Source organism: Engystomops pustulosus, chromosome 6, assembly GCF_040894005.1.
Source record: "Engystomops pustulosus chromosome 6, aEngPut4.maternal, whole genome shotgun sequence".
NCBI classification, from domain to species: domain Eukaryota; kingdom Metazoa; phylum Chordata; class Amphibia; order Anura; family Leptodactylidae; genus Engystomops; species Engystomops pustulosus.
The window spans coordinates 101,813,180-101,832,825 of NC_092416.1; the positions used below are offsets into that span (position 1 = coordinate 101,813,180).

At 40.0% G+C, this 19,646-nt stretch overlaps 1 protein-coding gene across 2 annotated transcripts in view; it reads right to left on the bottom strand.

Moving 5' to 3' along the window:
• Positions 1-8,831: 8,831 nt before the first annotated feature.
• The window catches only part of LOC140064055 (sulfotransferase 2B1-like), a 121,841-nt gene continuing 111,026 nt past the window's right edge, over positions 8,832-19,646 (bottom strand). For both annotated transcript variants that reach the window (XM_072110498.1, XM_072110499.1), the window contains exons 6-7: positions 17,741-17,921; positions 8,832-11,938 (exon numbers count right to left, since the gene is read on the bottom strand). In XM_072110498.1, coding sequence (XP_071966599.1) covers positions 11,823-11,938; positions 17,741-17,921 — 297 coding nt within the window. In that variant the 3' untranslated portion in view covers positions 8,832-11,822. The remainder of the gene's footprint in view (positions 11,939-17,740; positions 17,922-19,646) is intronic.

Genomic DNA, 19,646 nt, shown 5'->3' on the forward strand with positions numbered 1-19,646 from the left:
TTCTTCAGTGGCCACACCCAGAAGGCCTACGAGCCATACAGAGGTTCCTAGGTTTTGCAAACTATAACCAGCAGTTTATTCCGCACTTCTACACTTTGGTGTCTCCCATCGTGGCACTCACCAAGTAGGGTGGCAATCCACATGTCTGGTCTCCTGCTGTTGAAGAGGCCTTCTGCAAGTGGTAGTCCGCTTTTGCCTCAGCTCCTCTGCTCACTAGGCTTGACAGGAACAAACCTTTTCATCTTGAGGTGGATGCATCCTCGGTAGGAGCTGGATCAGTGCTCACCCAGTACTGGCCCAAGTCCCGAACTTTCACATGCGGCTTCTTTTCTAAGACTTTTTCTCCCGCTGAGAGAAATTATTCAATTGGAGGCAGAGAGCTGTTAGCCATCAAACTTGCACTAGAAGAAAAGCATCTTCTGGAGGGTGTTCTCCATCCCATTAGTGTGTACACTGACCACAAGAAGTTACTGTACCTCCAGACAGCCCAGCCCCTCAATCGCAGGCAAGCCTGGTGGTCATTGTTTTTCTCTCGCTTCGACCTGCTGATTCATTTTTCGTCCGGCTGACAAGAATGTTAAGGCTGATGCCCTGACCCGTGCTTTGGATGTTGTTGGAGAAGAACCAGCTCCTCAAAGATGTTCGGGAGTTTGTGGGATCCTGCTCCTCCTGTGCCCGCCACAAAGCCTCTCGTCTCAAACCGGCTGGACTGTTACTTCCATTGCCGTTGCCCAATTGTCCATGGTCTCATGTGGCAATGGACTTTATCACCGATCTGCCTGTCTCCTTGGGCAGTAAAGTATATAAGCTTGGATATCCATATAGGAGTTGAGGAGACATATAGATATTAGCACATACTCCACATAATATTATTAGGTGTAATAGTTAGAGGAATGAAATGTAGATATTAGAATAAGTAAGAAATATATATTATAGTTTATTATTATAGCAATAATTTGTGCACAATATAAATAATTATGGGAACTATCTGTGTGTAAATTTTCGGAATTAATAGCTGGTTTATAACAATATGCTATCTCTATTATAAAAAGAAGAGATAGTTTACTTATATAAAAAGAGAGAAATTATAAGTTTAGATTCAATTAACTAATGTCTATATATAAATTTCAGCACATCAGTTTCTTTAAGAACAGGATGATGTGGATTGGGCTTCTTTGTAGAGGGAGTAAGGCCTCTTGCACACTAGCGTTGCGTTTCACGTCAGGGTGCAATGCGTGAAAAACTGACGTTTTGGCTGCGTTTTTGTTCCATTTTTCCTTGGAGTAATTTGCGTTTTTTTTGCGTTTTCGGCGCATTTTTGACGCGCGATTCAATGGGAGACTCGAGCATTTTTCAAAGGGACCATGGTTTGGGATTAAAATGTGTTATTTAATTGAAAAATAATGTCTTCTGATAATTTGCAAACATCTGCGATCTATTCTTCACTGTTCCGCGCGTATATTATCTCCCGACAATTTAGCAGATGTGAAGAACAGTGAAGAATAGAATAAAAACAGTGAACACAGTGAACACAGGATCATTTAAGATAAAAACACAGAGCAGAACACAGTGCAGAATAGATTACAGATGTTCGGCACATCTGCTTACTTGTCGGGAGATACGCGCGGAACGGCGCGAACAAAATAGCATGTGAAGAACAATATATATGTGTGTGAAGAACACATTGCAGATGTTTAAATACATCTGCAATGTGTTCTTCACACATATATATTGTTCTTCACATGCTATTTTGTTCGCGCCGTTCCGCGCGTATCTCCCGACAAGTAAGCAGATGTGCCGAACATCTGTAATCTATTCTGCACTGTGTTCTGCACTGTGTTTTTATCTTAAATGATCCTGTGTTCACTGTGTTCACTGTTTTTATTCTATTCTTCACTGTTCTTCACTGTGTTTTTTTAATTAAATGATCGTTCGCGAGCAGGGGAAATAATGTTATTCTGGTCACCTAGCAACCCTTACGTTTAAAACGCATTGCACTCGCATTGCACTTGCAATGATTGCGAGTGCAATGCGTTCTTGATGCATCTCCATAGACTTGAATGGGGCGTGAAAATTGCGCGTGACTCGCAAAAATAGAGCATGCTGCGATTTTGACGCGCGTGCAAACGAACGCAAGCACGCGCGTCAAAAACAACGCTAATGGAGAAAGACCCATTGAATACAATGGGACAGAGTGCAATGCGAGTTCTGAGCGTCAAATGCACACGCAGAACTCGCGCGTGAAAAACGCCAGTGGAGAAGGGGCCTAAAAGGGTTAGTATACTTAATTGGCCGGGATAGGTTAAAAAAGCACCACGAGACTGTTGGAAAAATGAAGCGAGTCCCGGGTAGCTCCTATTGAATTGTAGGAGAAAAGAGGTGTGGTGGTTATACTGAAGATGATTGGACCTACTAAAAAGCCCACCCAACATGTGTTTGGAGGAGTATAATGAATGAATGGAAGGGTGTGTCGGCTATATATAAGTTGATAGGACGAACTGCCTAGTATGTGATTAGAGAATAATAACAGTTGTAATAGAAAGTTTTATGAATTAATTTTACTATATGTGAAGGAGTTTGAGCTTAGAACATGATAAAAGACTATCTTAATAATGTTTTTTTACAACAAGTGAGACAGCAGATTACTTTGTTATAAGATGGATACAAGTGTAATAATTGTAGGGATGATTTATGAAATGCATAAGTAAGGACGGCGACTAGATGGCAGCAACACCCCGGAAGAAGGTGTGTTTGGAGAAACCCAGGGTCGGCCATGTGAAACTGGTGTACTGATTGAGATTGTATATGCATGTTTTTAACTTAACGTTTGTGAGTATGTTTTAAACAAATACATTTTAATTGCCAAGATCGTTCTAGCCTATGTGTATTTAAATTTCTTCTAGCGATCTACTACAATCATTAGTGGAATCGGAGGAAGATAAAACATAGCGTTTGTTGTCAGAACAGTGGCTTATTTTTAACGGAAGATCTTTTGATAGTGCCAGTACAGGCAGTCCCCTACTTAAGGACACTCGACTTACAGACAACCCATAGTTACAGACAGACCCCTCTGACCTCTGGTGAAGGTTTCAGAATGCTTTACTATAGTATCAGACTGCAATTATCTGCTGTAAGAAGTCTGTAATGAAGCTTTATGGATAATCATTGGTCCCATTACAGCAAAAAATGTTTAAACTCCAAATGTCACTGGGGCAAATTTTTTTTTTGTCTGGATCTACAATTATGAAATATACAGTTTCAACTTACATACAAATTCAACTTAAGAACAAACCTCTGGACCCTATCTTGTACGTAACCCGGGGACTGCCTGTACTCTGGTATGAATTGGATCATCGCTTGAAAGTCTATTGAAATGCCTTTATAAAAAGATAGTAAAAAGGATCAGGAGCTCTGGTCATAACTTATGTATGGCAGTGTACTAGAACAGTTAGTCTATGCAAATGCATAGGCTGACAGCTGCACTGCTGGGTCCGACCCAGCAGGCAGTCATGTAAGGCAGCCCTGGGGACCTACACCAGACCCCGGGGCTACCATGGAGACGATCAGAACCCCCATACTCAGAGCAGGAGGAGATGTGGGTAACCCCTTTAGGTGCTGCGGTCATGTTTCACCGCGTTGCCTAAAGGGGTAAACAGCTTGGATCGCGACTATCCCGACTGCTTGTGCAGAGGCTCGGCTGTCAAGTACAGCTGGTCTCCTCCACAGATGAAAAGCAGAACCTGTGCACATGATGTTAGGGAACATCATAGTGGTGCATACAAAAGCTCACATGACATTCTCCAATGTAATGGAGGTTTAAGGGGTTAATATAGTTATTTAATATTTTTCTTTCACTATTTCAGGCCTCCAAAGGTCTTTAACCCTAGGGGGCCTGATCGCCGCTACAATATTCTACAATATTACTGTATTGCAGCTTGAGTATTTACAGCAGATCTGTAGTTGTTTCGGCTGGATGAAACATCTAGGTTTCGGCTTCATGAAACATCTAGGATTCTCATAGCGACTCCAGGATGCAAGACAACCAATTGTTGCCCTGTGATGGTATCACGCCATGTGCTATTTATACCCTGCCGCAAACTGGCATAATTGTATGTCTGCCCATGGATTGTGTATGGAGAGGGATCACGTATGATCCTATCTTGTTGCCCTGTGATGACAGCCTTGGGTCTTATAAAGATATGTCACTTCAGCAGATCTGTTGTGTTATTGGCATATTGTAAGAGATCATGTATAAAAACACTATATACTGCCATATATATGTGTAAAAATGCATATATTACCACGCAAAGTGGTACAGCAAAGATGAATCTGTCTACAAAGCTCTGCATGACGTTATGCTGTGTGGCCTGTGTCCCCACAGAGAAGTCATGACTGCCACGAGGGAACAGCAGCCGGGGAGCACGGGGGCTGGAGCCTGGAGGTAAGAATTAGTTTTATTTATTTATTTTACAAGGGACAGGTATATACTATATATGGAGTCATTTCAGTTTTTGCCTCATGCAGCAAGAAGGCCGCAAGAAGGCTGCAGAATATTATCATACACACCTCAACTACTACTTCACATTATTATATAAACCACAACTGCTGCATAACTTCATTATACACACTACAATGACTGCAGAACATCATAATGCAAACCTCAGCTGCTGCAGAAAATTATAATCCACACCTCAACTAATGCTGAAGATTATAATACACACCTCAGCTACTAGAGAACATTATAATACACACCTTACTGCTGCAGAACATTATAATACATACAGTACCTCAACTGCTACAGAAGATTATAATACACATATATCACATCATAATACACCTCAGCTACTGCAGAACCTCATAATAAGTTCCTCAGCTGTTTCTACAACTCATAATACAGCAGAATATACTACTGCAGAATATAATAGACACCTCAGCTGCTAAAAAACATTATAATTAGAGATGGGCGAATCGATTCAAACGAAGTGGAATTCGTTTAGAATTTCAGGAAAACTTTGGTTTGGTACAAATCCGAAGTTTATGATGATTTGTGGGAACAAATTTTTTTTATTAGCAAAATGGAAGCGAGTACAACGTGTTACATGGGGCAGAGAAAAACACCCTTGATCACATGTGCAGACATGTAAGCCAATCATCGACCGGCAGGCTTATGTGATGTCACAGCCCTATAAAAACAGACGGACATTTGCAATCCCATCATTTCACACTGCATGTGCTGTCTCTAGCGTCTAGCTGCTTGTACTCAGTAGCTGATGGAGTGATTTTTGTTCAAAGTCCAGGGTGTCAGTTTTTGGGGTTCTGTATTCCAAAAATTTCAATTCTTTTTTGATGCTAAAGTAAATATCAAGAAATCTGTGTCAAATCCACATAGTTGGTGTAGTGATTTTTGCTAAAAGTCCAATGTGTCAGTTTTTGGGGTTATGTATTCCCCAAATTTCTATTCTATTTTGGTGCTAAAGTAGATATCAAGAAATCTGCGCCAAATCTACATAGCTTGAGTGATTTTTTTTCTAAAAGTCCAAGGTCTCAGTTTTTGGGGTTCTGTATTCCCCAAGTTTAAATTATTTTTCATTACCCCAAGGAGAAGCCGCTTGTCCACCCATAATGTGGAGAGACTGACCTTTGTCAAGATGAATCTGGCTTGGATCGGCCAGGATTTCAACTCACCAATGCCTTATGCATCAGATTAGATCAGCCTTGATGCCTCCCCCAAAGGTTGAGAAATTAGTCTGGATTCTAACTACTTGCCTCAGCCACTATTCTGATGCTGCCACATGATGCCACATATCTGCTGACAGTTGCTCCTTCTGCCTCCCACCATCTTTACCGGGGACTGTAATTGTCACCCACCTCCACACTCTGTCATTGTTCCACTCTGTAGCCTACCAGGTTGCTGCCACCATCAGAATTTGTCATTGTGCCACTCTCTGGCCTCATGCTGCTGCTACTGCTGCCACCCACCTACACACAATATGATTGTGCCACTCTCTAACCTTCTGCTGCTGCCGCCACCTCCACACTTTGTCATTGTGCCACACTGTGGCCTATCATCTTGCTGCCACCTCCTGAATTCATCATTGTGCCATCTGTGGCCTACTCATGCTGCTGCCAACTGACCGCTGTCTCCCTGGAATACCCTGTGATTTCCATAATGCTTTTTGCATTATGACATTGCCACTATGTTTGGTTTTCCCCTTTATTTAATCTGTCAGAAGGAATGAAAAGTTTCAGGATTGATAGCCAAAAGCAGGAGTAGATAAAGAACACAGAGGGAAATCAAATATCCCATTTACTGGTCATCTCTGTTTTGGATCAACTCCTGTTTGTTTTTGGCTTTCAATGCAGCCAGTAGGCAGTACCAGTTTTTTTAACGTGATTCGCCATGATTAGATACGGTTCAAATCAAATTTTGTCGGAAAATTCATGAAACCTTTCTAATCTCTAATTATAATACAAACAGTACCTTTAACTGTTACAGAAAATTATAATACACACCTTAGCTGCTATGTCACATCATAATACACCTCAGCTACTGCAGAACCTCATAAATACCTCAGTTGCTACTAAACCTCATAATACTCCCCACAGCTGCCACAGAACCTAACACACAACACGTCTGCTACATCACATCATAATACATTCCTCACCTGCTGTTTAACCCAATTATACACTCACCGGCCACTTTATTAGGTACACCATGCTAGTAACGGGTTGGACCCCCTTTTGCCTTCAGAACTGCCTCAATTCTTTGTGGCACAGATTCAACAAGGTGCTAGAAGAGATTTTGGTCCATTTTGACATGATGGCATCACACAGTTGCCGCAGATTTGTCGGCTGCACATCCATGATGTGAATCTCCCGTTCCACCACATCCCAAAGATGCTCTATTGGATTGAGATCTGGTGACTGTGGAGGCCATTTGAGTACAGTGAACTCATTGTCATGTTCAAGAAACCAGTCTGAGATGCTTCCAGCACCTTGTTGAATCTATGCCATGAAGAATTGAGGCAGTTCTGAAGGCAAAGGGGGGTCCAACCCGTTACTAGCATGGTGTACCTAATTAAGTGGCCGGTGAGTGTATGTTATGGCCGCAACCACTGCTACCTCTATAGTTCAGCCATGTGTTGGTATTTTTCCTTTTTTCATCACCAGTGAATCAACTTGGGGACACTCAGGGCCAGATTAAGGATCCCAGCAGTATGGAGCAACTCATTTAGGATGGGGCCCCACCAGCTTGGCAGCCAATGCGGGGCCCGCCCCCCATATATATCGGATGCGGAGCGCTGAGGGGTTAACAGAATATTGTTAACACATATTTGTTAACATTATGTTAGCATAGGTATTAATATCTTGTTAACAAATGCATTTAGTAAACATAATGTTGACAGCAATGTAATTTGGGAAATCTCATCTTCTCAGCTGTTGTGATAGGTTTTAAAACGCATACGTTAACACCGTATGTCATCATCTTTCTGGGGTGTAACTAAAAATGCAGGCCCAGGCCTCAAATCCAAAATTTTCAGTGGTGTCACTCCTGTATATAACCCATGCTAACATCGCTTGTGCCCATATGGATTTGAGACTTTTGCAACAAAAAGTCTCAACCCCCCCCAAAATAAAGTTGCACCTGCCAGGGTAGGAAAAACTAAACATGTATCACAAGAAAAAATACATAATCATACATAGGTGTAAATATTATTTGCCAGAAGTCTCAATTATAGGGCCTCCCAAGCAGCGAAACCCAGCAAATCACAAAGATAAAAAAACTATTCAATTCACTAAACCATATAACACCTAAGATTGAGCTGGAACTACTAAAATTCCTAGACAAACAACATTCTGGGAAAAAAGGAATATCCTTCTTTTATAACAGAATAGGGAAAAGAAGAGACTTCACAAAAACAAAAAGCGTAATAAAATGGGAAGAAGACCTACAACAGAAATTCTCAATACAAAAGTGGGAAGCGGCTCTAAAAACAACACACCAAATATTCCGCTGCACATCGCACATAGAAGCGATAGTAAAGACACACCTAAGATGGTATTTCACACCCACCAGATTAAACCTCATCTACCCCAGCGTGTCCCCTATGTGTTGGCGAGGATGCGGCAATAGAGGAAACCTCATACACATCCTATGGAAATGCCCAAAAATAATGAGCCTATGGAAAGCAACAAGCACCGTAATAAAAGAAATAACTAAAAAAGACATAGAGATAAAGCCAGAACAAGCCTTATTACTTATCAATGTGGAAGACCTGCCACAAGAACAAAAAACTATCATTGCACACCTCCTGATGTAGACCAAACTAATAATAACCAGATACTGGAAAAACAAAGACAGCCCACACATCAACGAAGTGATCAACCAGATGAATACAACCTGCGCCTACGAAAGAACCTTAGCATATCAAAACACAACCTTTAAAAAATTCTCCACCAGATGGAACTTCTGGACTGAAAGCAAATATTATCACCCATAACTCAACTTGACTGAGGAAGAAAATATCATTGAAAATAAAAGAAAAATAATAAACTCACAGCTCACCACCACCCACCACCTCCTACCCCTATACCTTACCTTTCCCCCAACCCACTACTGAATGTTAGGTCAATACCTAAAATGTTATTCCTGTTTCTTTTTTGTTATTCTGTTAAAAACAAAGCTAGATAGACCATGATTGGTACTCAACCAGATAAATATGATGACTGTGCAATTACAGAATGAGATGCTAACCTGTAACATATGCAAACAAGACGGAAACACAAAAAAAAAAAAAAACTATGTATACAAACATGCTTTATTAGAGAGATAATAATGCATCTACCACTCAGGAAAAAATAGAAATAAGTTAATACTGAAAATGTAATTGTACGAGATATGCAACAGGAAGTACTGTATGATGTTATGTAATAAAACTTAATAAAAAGTATGTGGAAAAAAAAAAAGAAGTCTCAATTATACACCAAAGAAAAAGAAAACTAAGATACATATCCTACAACAGTGACCTATTTTGGACTGTCTACACTGTCATTCTTTATTAATAAAATATTAATTAGTACTTCCACCATCCCTCTGGCGATCTTTAAATTAGACACAGTTGTAGATTTTTCATCTATTATTGATGGATAGGTACTTAATATTTTTGTCTCTAAATATAATAATGTTTACATTTTATTTTAGACCAATGGGTTTCAGTGAGTTCATTAGTTGACCTTTTTTGTCTTCTTCTAAGACCTAGACCGCTATAGAAACATGATCCCCTAAATAACTAAAATAGTATCAGTGCCCTTCAAACGCCAATAGTCAGAGTTCTCCACAATAGCCACTAGTCACAGTGCTTCTAGAATAGGCTATACATACAGTGCTCCCTGTAGTTAACAGTCACAGTGCCTCACATTAGCTAAGAGTCAGAGTTCCTCACGGAAGCCAATTGTTGCAGTACCCCTACAGTTGCCTATAGCCACAGTGCTTCCATTTAATTTCTTTTATGTGTACTAATTTATGATGTTTTCTTGTTATTTCTTTTATAGTTTTGCAGGTATTCCTCCGGCAGGACATAGGTCTAACATCAAGATATGAATGAAGAATTAATCCATCAACCCTATATGGGATGGCTTAGATGATTTTTTGGATGCAGGGCGTAATACTTTAATATGCGATCTATTTACCCAGTGATGGTTCATAAGCATAATGAAATTGAGGACATCTCATATATGGTTTTGGACATTTCTTATACACTTTTTTAACTTCGTTGATCAGTGACAACATTGCTAATTTGTGTGGTTACTTTTTGGAGTTTGGCTTTTAACATATGTGCATATATGCATATTAGCTTATATGCACTTTATCACATTTGCTTGTGCACTTTACACTGTTGATTTTCACATCACATCATCATGTCTACAGGTATGAAGTTTTATGCTTTAATTATAAACAAATTGTATTATTTTTTTGCACATTTATTAGGTCCTTACTTGGTACATTGTATTCGCTCAAATATACATAACTAGGCTTTACCTTACAACACAAAATTATATATGATAGTCAACTCATTATATCCATATGTGATCTTGAACTCCATTAAAGGAGCATGAGAAGGATGCAATGGGACCCACATCAGCAGTGGTATGATGAATACAAAAAAGAAACAAAGCTAAGTTTTTACTTTTTGTCTATGGAAGTGCTGGAGAACATTGTTTCTTTTTTGTATACACTAGACTAGACTAGTGGTGGCGAAGCTGTGGCACTAATAGCCCTCTTTATGGGTACCCTTGCCATCACCCCAGGGTAGAATTTGCCAGACAGGGCTCAAGGCCTCTTGCAGTCCCAGGCAGCCCAGGACCCCAGAAGGAAGATACAATGATAATCCAAACTTCTTCTCCTTCTACTGTTATGGTGTCCTCAGGTGCCATTACAATTTAAACCTGTGAAAGAGCAGGGAGTAATAAGTTACTGCTTAAATTGTCGCATTGGCACTTTGCGAAAAATATGTGGGTTTTGGTTGTAGTTTGGCAATCAATGTCTAAAAGGTTTGCCATCACTGCACTAGGCTTTACCACCTGACCCATATACTTCTCATGATAACATGATTCAGTGCATATATTTACAGTATTAATGTGATCTCCCTATTGCCCAGTATTCTTTGCACGAAGCCTAGTCAGGTGACCAGGGACATGCACAATAGACTTTGCAGTACGCCGATACATGCATACCCGGCGTTTGTTCCATAAACTATATATATATATATATATATTATACTGTATATGCACTTCTGCACTTTATAATGTCAATACTGTAAATATATGCAATGACTCATGTTATTATGAGAAGTATATGCACAATGTCACAGTATGAATTAGTGACGTCACCTCCCTTGTATTTTGTATACACCTTTGCTTGAGGAAGGCTCCAGGCCATAGGAGCCGAAACGTAGCTTGGTACATGTTGGAATAAACTAGTACCTGTTTCACAAGTTACCTCGGAGTGCTGCCATTTTTTCTTTATTTATAATCTTGGAGGGACTATTTGTGCAGGTTCTTGGACGTGCAACCGAATATTATAGTGTTTACCGCTACTACATTATTGCTCTTTATATACATTTGGTGACAATAGGAGAATGTGCCTCTTTGGAGTGTCCGACGGATTTTATTACATAACGGAATAATATCAGAGCTCCTTACAGCAGAGGGTAAGGCTTTTGACATCTTGGCCTGGCATGTGCATTCTTAAAAGAAAGAAAAATAGATACATTACATCTTGACCCAATTCACCCCACCTGGAATCAGGAATAGTGAGTCGGGATCAAGAACTCTTTTTTTTCTCATTTCATTAACCCCTTCTTGACAAAGGTATTTTAATGTCCAGATTTCCACATTAAAATGTCTTGTTTCCCAAACAAAATATACATTAAGGATTAATGGTGCACACTTCCAGAGCAGTTCATGAAGAATGTGCACCACAATACATCAATCTGGCGCACTATACACTTCACAGGCAAACTGCACAAAGCGTACTGTTTTTGATAAATGTGGGCCAATATGTTTGAATTAACTCATTTTATTTTAGGGCTGCTTATTATTCACTAATGTCATCTTCAATTCAATATAATACAGGTTATTGAATCTGATTCTTAGACTGATAACAATACTAATGATGGGTATTTGTTTAACCCTGCCATAACTGTTATACCCAAAAACAAAGGGTACCTTATTTATTCATATTATCAATAATTCATAAAATAATTATAAAGACCAGAAATAAATTTTCCATATAGTTAATATGCCTTTATCCAAATGAAATGTTACAATTGCTCCCAGAAAAAAGTCATTTTTAGTTCTTTCATCTGCTCTTTATAAACAGCATCAAAGTACTCATTCTGAGCTACGGTAAAATGATTCTTCCAATCTCCAGCAATTCCTGCAGGAAAAAAACAAATTCAGTTAAAAGACTAAACCATAAATATTTTACCATATATACTCGAGTATAAGCCTAGTTTTTCAACACAAAATTTGTGCTCAAAAACCCTTACTTGCTTATACTCGAGTCAACTAAAAAAATAAAGTCAAAACTCACCTTTCTGACGTCACCCGTAGGTCCTCTCTCCGATGCTCTGTTGCCACCTCAGGTCCTTCGGATCCTCTTCGTGTTCTTCCGCTCCTCTTCAGGTTCCCTTTGTGATGCTAGCGGCTCACAAACAATGACGTCGGCAAGCAGCTGACGTCATTCTGTGTGCCGGCCAAGCACGAAGACCCGAAGATAAGCGGAAGAATCCGAAGAGGACCGAAGGACCCGAGGTGGCACCAGAGCACCGGACACAAAGAGGACCTATGGGGGACGTCGGAAAGATGAGTACAGTGTTATTTTTTTCCTACTACAGGGGCTGGGCAGGCTATATACTACAGGGGCTGGGCAGGCTGTATGCTACAGGAGCTGGGCAGGCTGTATGCTACAGGAGCTGGGCAGGCTGTATGCTACACGGGCTGGGCAGGATATATGCTACAGGGGCTGGTAGACTATATACTGGGAACCTGTGACCAATGCATTTCCCACCCTTGGCTTATACTCGAGTCAATAGGTTTTCCCAGTTTTTTGTGTTGAAATTACAGGTCTCGGCTTATACTCAGGTCAGCTTATACTCGAGTATATACGGTAAATTTATATAGTTAAAAAAGTTGGAAAAAATAAATCCATTAAGTCCAACCTATAATTGTTGATCAATAGTGAGGCCAAAGCCCTTAGAGGACTGGCACGGCTTAAAATTCATTTGAGACAATCATCACTCGGTCAAACTCTTATGTCCAAAAGAACAACAGACTTGTACTGTACTGATCTTTCTTAAATGCACCCACATTTTATGTAATTACGATAGGGATAGGACATTATATAGTTTAACTACTCTAACTGTAAAAAAAAAAAAAACATTTCCCAGGACTGTGCAGACAACAAAATTGCGCCCTCTCCCCCAAACACACAATGTAAAATGGCAGCAAAAATGTTGTGGAATTAGGGCCAATTGCAGCTAGCTATATGTGTACATATAGTAGACAAAAAATATACCGGAGTGCAGCCAGCACATTTACATGAATATAGAATGTTTACATGAATATAGTACTGTGAGATGACATCGATGATGCAAATGAAAATGTGGAGTCCTTATGGGTGAAGATAAGGGGAGGGAAAAACAATGATAAAATTTAACTAGGGGTTTGTTACAAGGCTTCAAATATGATGGAGGCAGCAGAGGAAATGCTGATCAGTGAAATGGATGCGGCTTCAAAGCATGGTGAAGTACTTATCATGGGGGACTTCAATTACCCAGATATTGACTGGGGGGCAGAAACATGCAGGTCCTTCAAAGGTAGCACATGTCCTGTCACAACTATTACTGGAGCCAACAAGAGTCGAGCCACTGCTGGACCTTATCCTAACCAACAGACCTGACAGGGTATCAGATTTACGGGTTGGGGGGAACCTAGGTAGTAGTGATCAAAATATCATTGTGGAGGGGCAACAAACACTCTAAACAATATTTCACAAATATTCCAAAAAAGGCCTGTGAGAAACACATACCATATGGGAAAAAGCATAAGAGGAACATGAAAAAGCCAATGTGGCTTACTACTCTTGTAAAGAGAGCAATAAGCAACAAAAATAAGGTGCTTAAGAATGAAGGTAGCGATGCATTACAGGATTATAGACAGAAAAATTAATCCTGTAAAAAGCAGATAAAGGCAGCAAAAATAGAGACAGAGACTGGAACGGAACGGGTGCAGAGGGGAGCAACCAAGATTATTAGGGGAATGGGGGGACTAGAATACAATGACAGATTACAAAATTTGGGATTATTCAGTTTAGAAAAACGACGACTGAGGGGAGACCTCACTACAATGTACAAATACCTGAACGGGCAATACAAGGATCTCTCCAAAGATCCTTTTATACCTCGGCCTTTCGACCAGAATAAGGGGGCATCCTCTACGCCTAGAGGAGAGGTGGTTCTACCATCAATGTAGACAAAGGTTCTTTAATGTAAGAGCAGTGAGACTATGGAACTTTCTGCCGCAGGAGGTTGTTATGGTGGACTCTATGTACATGTTCAAGAGAGGCCTGGATGACTTTCTGGAGCGAAAAAATATCATGGGTTATGGGGATAAACCATTTATTTAATTCTTAAAGATTGGACTTGATGGACTTCCGCCCAGCCTTATATACTAGGATAGAAAGAAGTGTGAAAGAACCACCAACATTTAAAATTGCCCAAAACATCAACCAAAAGCATTGCTGCTGAGAAGTGGTCACACGCACAACCACTCCTTTACTGAGTGTATCTTGCTAATTGCCTGTGAAATTGATTGTCAATCAGTGTTGCTTCCTAAATGGACAGTTTGTTTTCATAGAAGTTTGATATTTTGAAATCAAATAAATTTTATTAAAGCATATAATTGTTACAGCAGTAATATACAATAATAATAACTGTAAATGTACAAATATACAACATTTCTGAATCTCATTATGCCCCTCCAACTTCCCCACTCTCTCCTCCCTAGGTATGGCCATTTTACTCTCCTCAGGTAGTACCCCTTATTCAAGTGCCCGAAAAATTATCTACCGTAACACCTATTTCTCTTTCTATACATTTCTCTTCACAATTCTAGACGCCCTTCAGGACGAGCACTCCGCCATCTCTGTATCAGATCTTCTGCCCCTTCTCCTAGACTTTCCAACCATTTGCCCCATTGTTTTTCAAACTCCCCAATCACGTTCCTCTTAAGGTATACCGCCAACTCCATCTTAATAGTGTTATTCAGTAATCGTTTAATTTTCGACATTCTGGGTGGGTCAGCATCCAACCAGTGCCTTGCAATAGACTTTCGTACCTGATACATTAATTTTGCAACCGCCATCTGGGACATCTTTCCCACCTTCATACCCCAGCACACAAACTTTGGGGTCTTGCTGAATCTGTACTCCAAACAATTTCTGTATAAGGCACTCAGTTTTGTTCCAAAATCCTCTTAACCCCGGGCACGCCCAGAATATGTGTAGTATATTGGCCCCTTCAGCAAGGCAGCGTTGAAAACACATATCTTTCCTCAATCCCATCTTTTGCATCACCACCTATATGCCCTTTGTAATAGGAATAGTTGGGAACGCCACTGCACTACATTCAAAGATAATTTACTCAGAAACTCCAAGATCTCCTCATATTCGTCACCCGGTAATTCCCCCACCTCAAGGTCCATTTCCTACATGTTGTCTCCATTGGATATCCCAGTGTCTTGTCTAATATGGCCCCATACAGTATTGATATAAGACTTCCACCATGACTCCTTAAGATGAGAACACAACATCCCCAGTTTCAAACGGTGCCTGTAAGGTGTGTCGCAGTTGTAATTACTGATAAAACATATTCTTAGGTATCCCAAAATCCAACTGACTGAAAGTTAAGATTGGATCCCTCTTATAATTGTTGTAGGTACCCTAGCCCCCTCTGCTTTCATTGCTGGACATCTTCTAACAAACATACATCTCCTAAATGTGGACTATTCCCCAGTGGGGTATATTGTGTGTTGTGTGTTGTGCTATCCCAGTAACCAATTATTATTGCATTAATCTTTACCCTGTTCTAAACCCACTAGAACAGTTCACACATGGAAATCTTATTTTTTCATACAGCAAATTCCAAAGACTATTGTGTATTTGTGTAAATAGTTATCCTCATAACTAAGCATATGTGGAAGTGCATATGTGGAACTGTGCACCACGAACAACTGTGTTTTTGTGATATGTGGAAGTAGCTATAAATCAAGATCCAAAATATTCACCATTTGCGCTGCCAAAAAATATTTCTTAAAACCTGGTAGTTACAGACACCCTATCCTTTTAGACTGAGGGCGCGTTCACACGTTGCGTTTTGTCCTGCGTTTTCATTGCGTTTGAAATGCATATACAACAGCTGAGGAGGGGTGATTTGCCTAATTACATCACTGTTAACATTTCCGTTTACAAAAAGCATCATAAACGCGATGTTAACGCATGTGTTAACACAATGTTTACGCATGTGTTTTGTTAACGCATGCGCTAACATTTAGTTTACAAACGTAAACGGTAATGTAATTAGGCAAATCACCCCTTCTCAGCTGTTGTATATGCGTTTCAAACGCAATGAAACCGCGACCAAAATGCAACGTGTGAACGCGCCCTGAGGGTACAGTCACACGTTGCAGTTAAAACTGCATCGCAATCAGCTTTGAGATTGTTTTGTCAATTTAACAGGTGAAAGACATGGACTGAACAAGTGAATTTGATTTTGAAGGGGAAACCTGCTCCACAAATCTCATTCACCCGTTCAGTTCATGTCTTTCACCTGTTAAATTAACAAAATTGCACCTAAAACCACCTCAAAACTGATTAGGATGCAGTTTTAACTGCAACATGTGACTGCACCCTCACATGGGCACACATTTATAAAAGTGTTTCCCCCATTTTCTGACTTTGTACTGAAAAGTATGTGTAAACTGCTTGCACATGTATTTATAAAGTGTCTGCACCAGTTTTGTGTCACGGGTGCACTGTGTCCAACAAGACAGAAAAAATTGTGCACCAAAAGGGGCATGTTAGTGCGTAGTTGCACCACAATATTGTCTGACGTGTGCCACAATCGTGCCTGTGTTACAATTTTACAGATCAAACAAAGCACACTTGCAGAGCACCACAGGGGGCACCAGATTCATGATGATTGTGCACCACAATTCATGAATCTGGTGCAACCTGCACACTTCACAGGCAAACTGCACACAGTGCCACACTTGAACACGGACGCAGGGTGTGTTCACATGTAGAGTTTTGTCTACATGTGAGGGCGCGTTCACACGTTGCGTTTTGACCTGCATTTTCATTGCGTTTGAAACGCATATACAACAGCTGAGGAGAGGTGATTTGCCTAATTACATCACTGTAAACGTTTCCGTTTACAAAACGCACCGTAAATGCAATGTTAACGCATGCGTTAACAAAGCGTTTACAAACGTAAAAGGTAATGTAATGTAAATGTAAATTACCTCACATCAGCTGTTGTATATGCGTTTCAAACGCAATGAATACGCAACCAAAACGCAACGTGTGAACGCGCCCTGAGGAAACATGCATTTTCTAAGGTTACTATGCGTTCGGGTGCTTCTAAAGCATTTTTTTTTATTACTGGAAGTGTTAGCAGATGTGTAAAACATTTTTATAGCTGCTTACAGCAATGAAGAAAAACGCTTTCAAAGCAGCCAAACGCATAGTAACATTTGAAAATGCATGTGTCCAGACACAACCAAAATGCCACATGTGAATGCACCCTAAAGCTTTTGTGAGGACCCCCACCCTATAGGCCTTGGTTCAGCTGCAGAGACAATTTGTCCATCCCTGTATATATATGATACTGAGGATGGGTTCACACGTTCAGTTTTTCAGATGCAGTTTTTGAAGCCAAAAGCAGGTGTGGATCATGATGGGTGAAAACATATTAAGAGCAGTTGATCCTCCGCTTTTATCACTCCAATCCTGGTTTGAACATCAAAAACTGCATCTGAAAAATTGAACATGTGAACACGCCCTAACTACTGTTCCATGCTGGCAACTTATATTTATATTAAATGACAGCTGCACTTAAAAGAAACAGTTAATCAAGTTAATCAATACCACAGTAAACAAACAAACACACACAATATTTACCTTTGCGCATAAATGAACCTTTAGTTTGATCCATAAAATCTTGAGGAATCAGTGAGTAGTTGGACATTTTGTTTTCTTTCATTGCATTGAAAGATGAATGTTTTATTACTAAATCAATCTGCGAGTCATCCAAATCCTTCCCAAGGAACTCACAGATCTTGATCACACTTTTATGAAGATCCTGAATTAAAAAAAAAAAAAAAAATTAACACATGTTTACTATTGTCTATATATTTTCAGAAAAAAATACAATCAATCGACTGAAGCTAAAGGGGGCGCAGGATGACAGGACATTTAGCCCTAAGCGGAAACCCCCAAAGCTGTCACCTGCCTACTTGCCCTACATGTCCTAAAGGTGGCACAGGACAACCACGAAGACAATCTCTCCCTAAGCCACTGCCACGAAACGCACTTGCGCCACAATTCTGGTGGTTTTTATCCAAAAACGTCTGAAATGCCTTGTACCACAGTAATCAAGGCTTTAAGACCATTTTTTGGCAGTTTTCAGACTTTGCCGAATAAAGGGCATGGGCTTCAGGGGAAATGGGCGTGGCCTCACGAGAGGCATGGCTTGTAGGAAATCTCCCTTGCGCCCAAAATTCTGGCACACGGTTTAGACAAACTAAAAGTAGGTCTGAAATAGGAACCAACAGTCTTATTCTCCACCAGGATTCATCATCACAGTGATAAATCTGGCGCAGCAAAAGACTAGTGTTTTCCAGTTAGAAACTGGCAGAACCTGAGACACATTGTTAAATCTCCTCCAATTTCTTGAAAAGTCATGTTTCATATTTTTGAAGTTAAATCTATGTTGATTTAACCATTGAAGTAACATTTGTGCTACACACTGTAAGCCATTGGCAGGTCAAATACATTACATAACTACTTTGACAATCTAAGCGGTGTTTCAAGTGAAATATTTCCCCTGTAACTTTAGATGAAAAACTACTCGTTTTAGTAATAGCTTTGCACCAAAGCCAGCTGGGTTTATGACATTTAAAACTTCCAGTTTTTAAACTTGAGGGGAGTAATACAATTAATAAATTGTTTTGTATAGGATGTAAGAATTCATTTAATCCAATGGAACAAACTGTAGTAACTTTGTAGCGGATACCTTCTTAGATAATTTTATGAATAAAACAATGTTACGATCAAGTGTGTAAATATAATGGCCCAGATTTATTAATGAGCCTGCTCCAGTTTTATGTCTGTCTTTACATAGTTGTTAGCGTTGAGTCTGCTGCAATATGCAGAGAAAAAACATTTCTGTATGAAAATGGCTCATCCTGTGAGCTCTCTTCATACACCCGTCGTAGCTTGCTGACGGATATTTCCGTCAGTGAGTGTGAAGATGATAAAATGTAAAATTTCTCAAGTAACGACACTCTCATTTTCTATTTAATCATATTGTGAGTGGTATTGTTGTAAATCTTAATGTGCAGATCTAAAAATGTTATTTTTTTTAGATTTCTTGTACATTATAATTAGAGATGGGTGATTTTTTTAAAATTTGATTCGATGCGGTTCGACTAATTTTCTGAAAACTTTGATTTGACCAAAATCGAATCATGACATATGATGCAACAATACGTCACATGCCTGGTTCGTGTGCATGGAGAGGGCTCACTGGGATATTGCAGCAAAGGCTTACCCGTAACACCCTCAGGCGGTGCAAGCAGTGATCGCAGGTGGCAACCCGTGCATGGGCGCCTTCATATTGGCGAGGATCGTCGCTCCCCGTGACATCATTGGTAGAGATGGGCGAATCGATTCTAATGATTCTAACTTCGGTTAGAATTTCAGGAAAAAATTTGATTCCTCACAAAGCCGAAGTTTACAGTGATCCGTTGGAACAAAGTTTTTTTTTCCCCTCCTTTATTATTAAAATGGGCGGGAGTATAAGGTG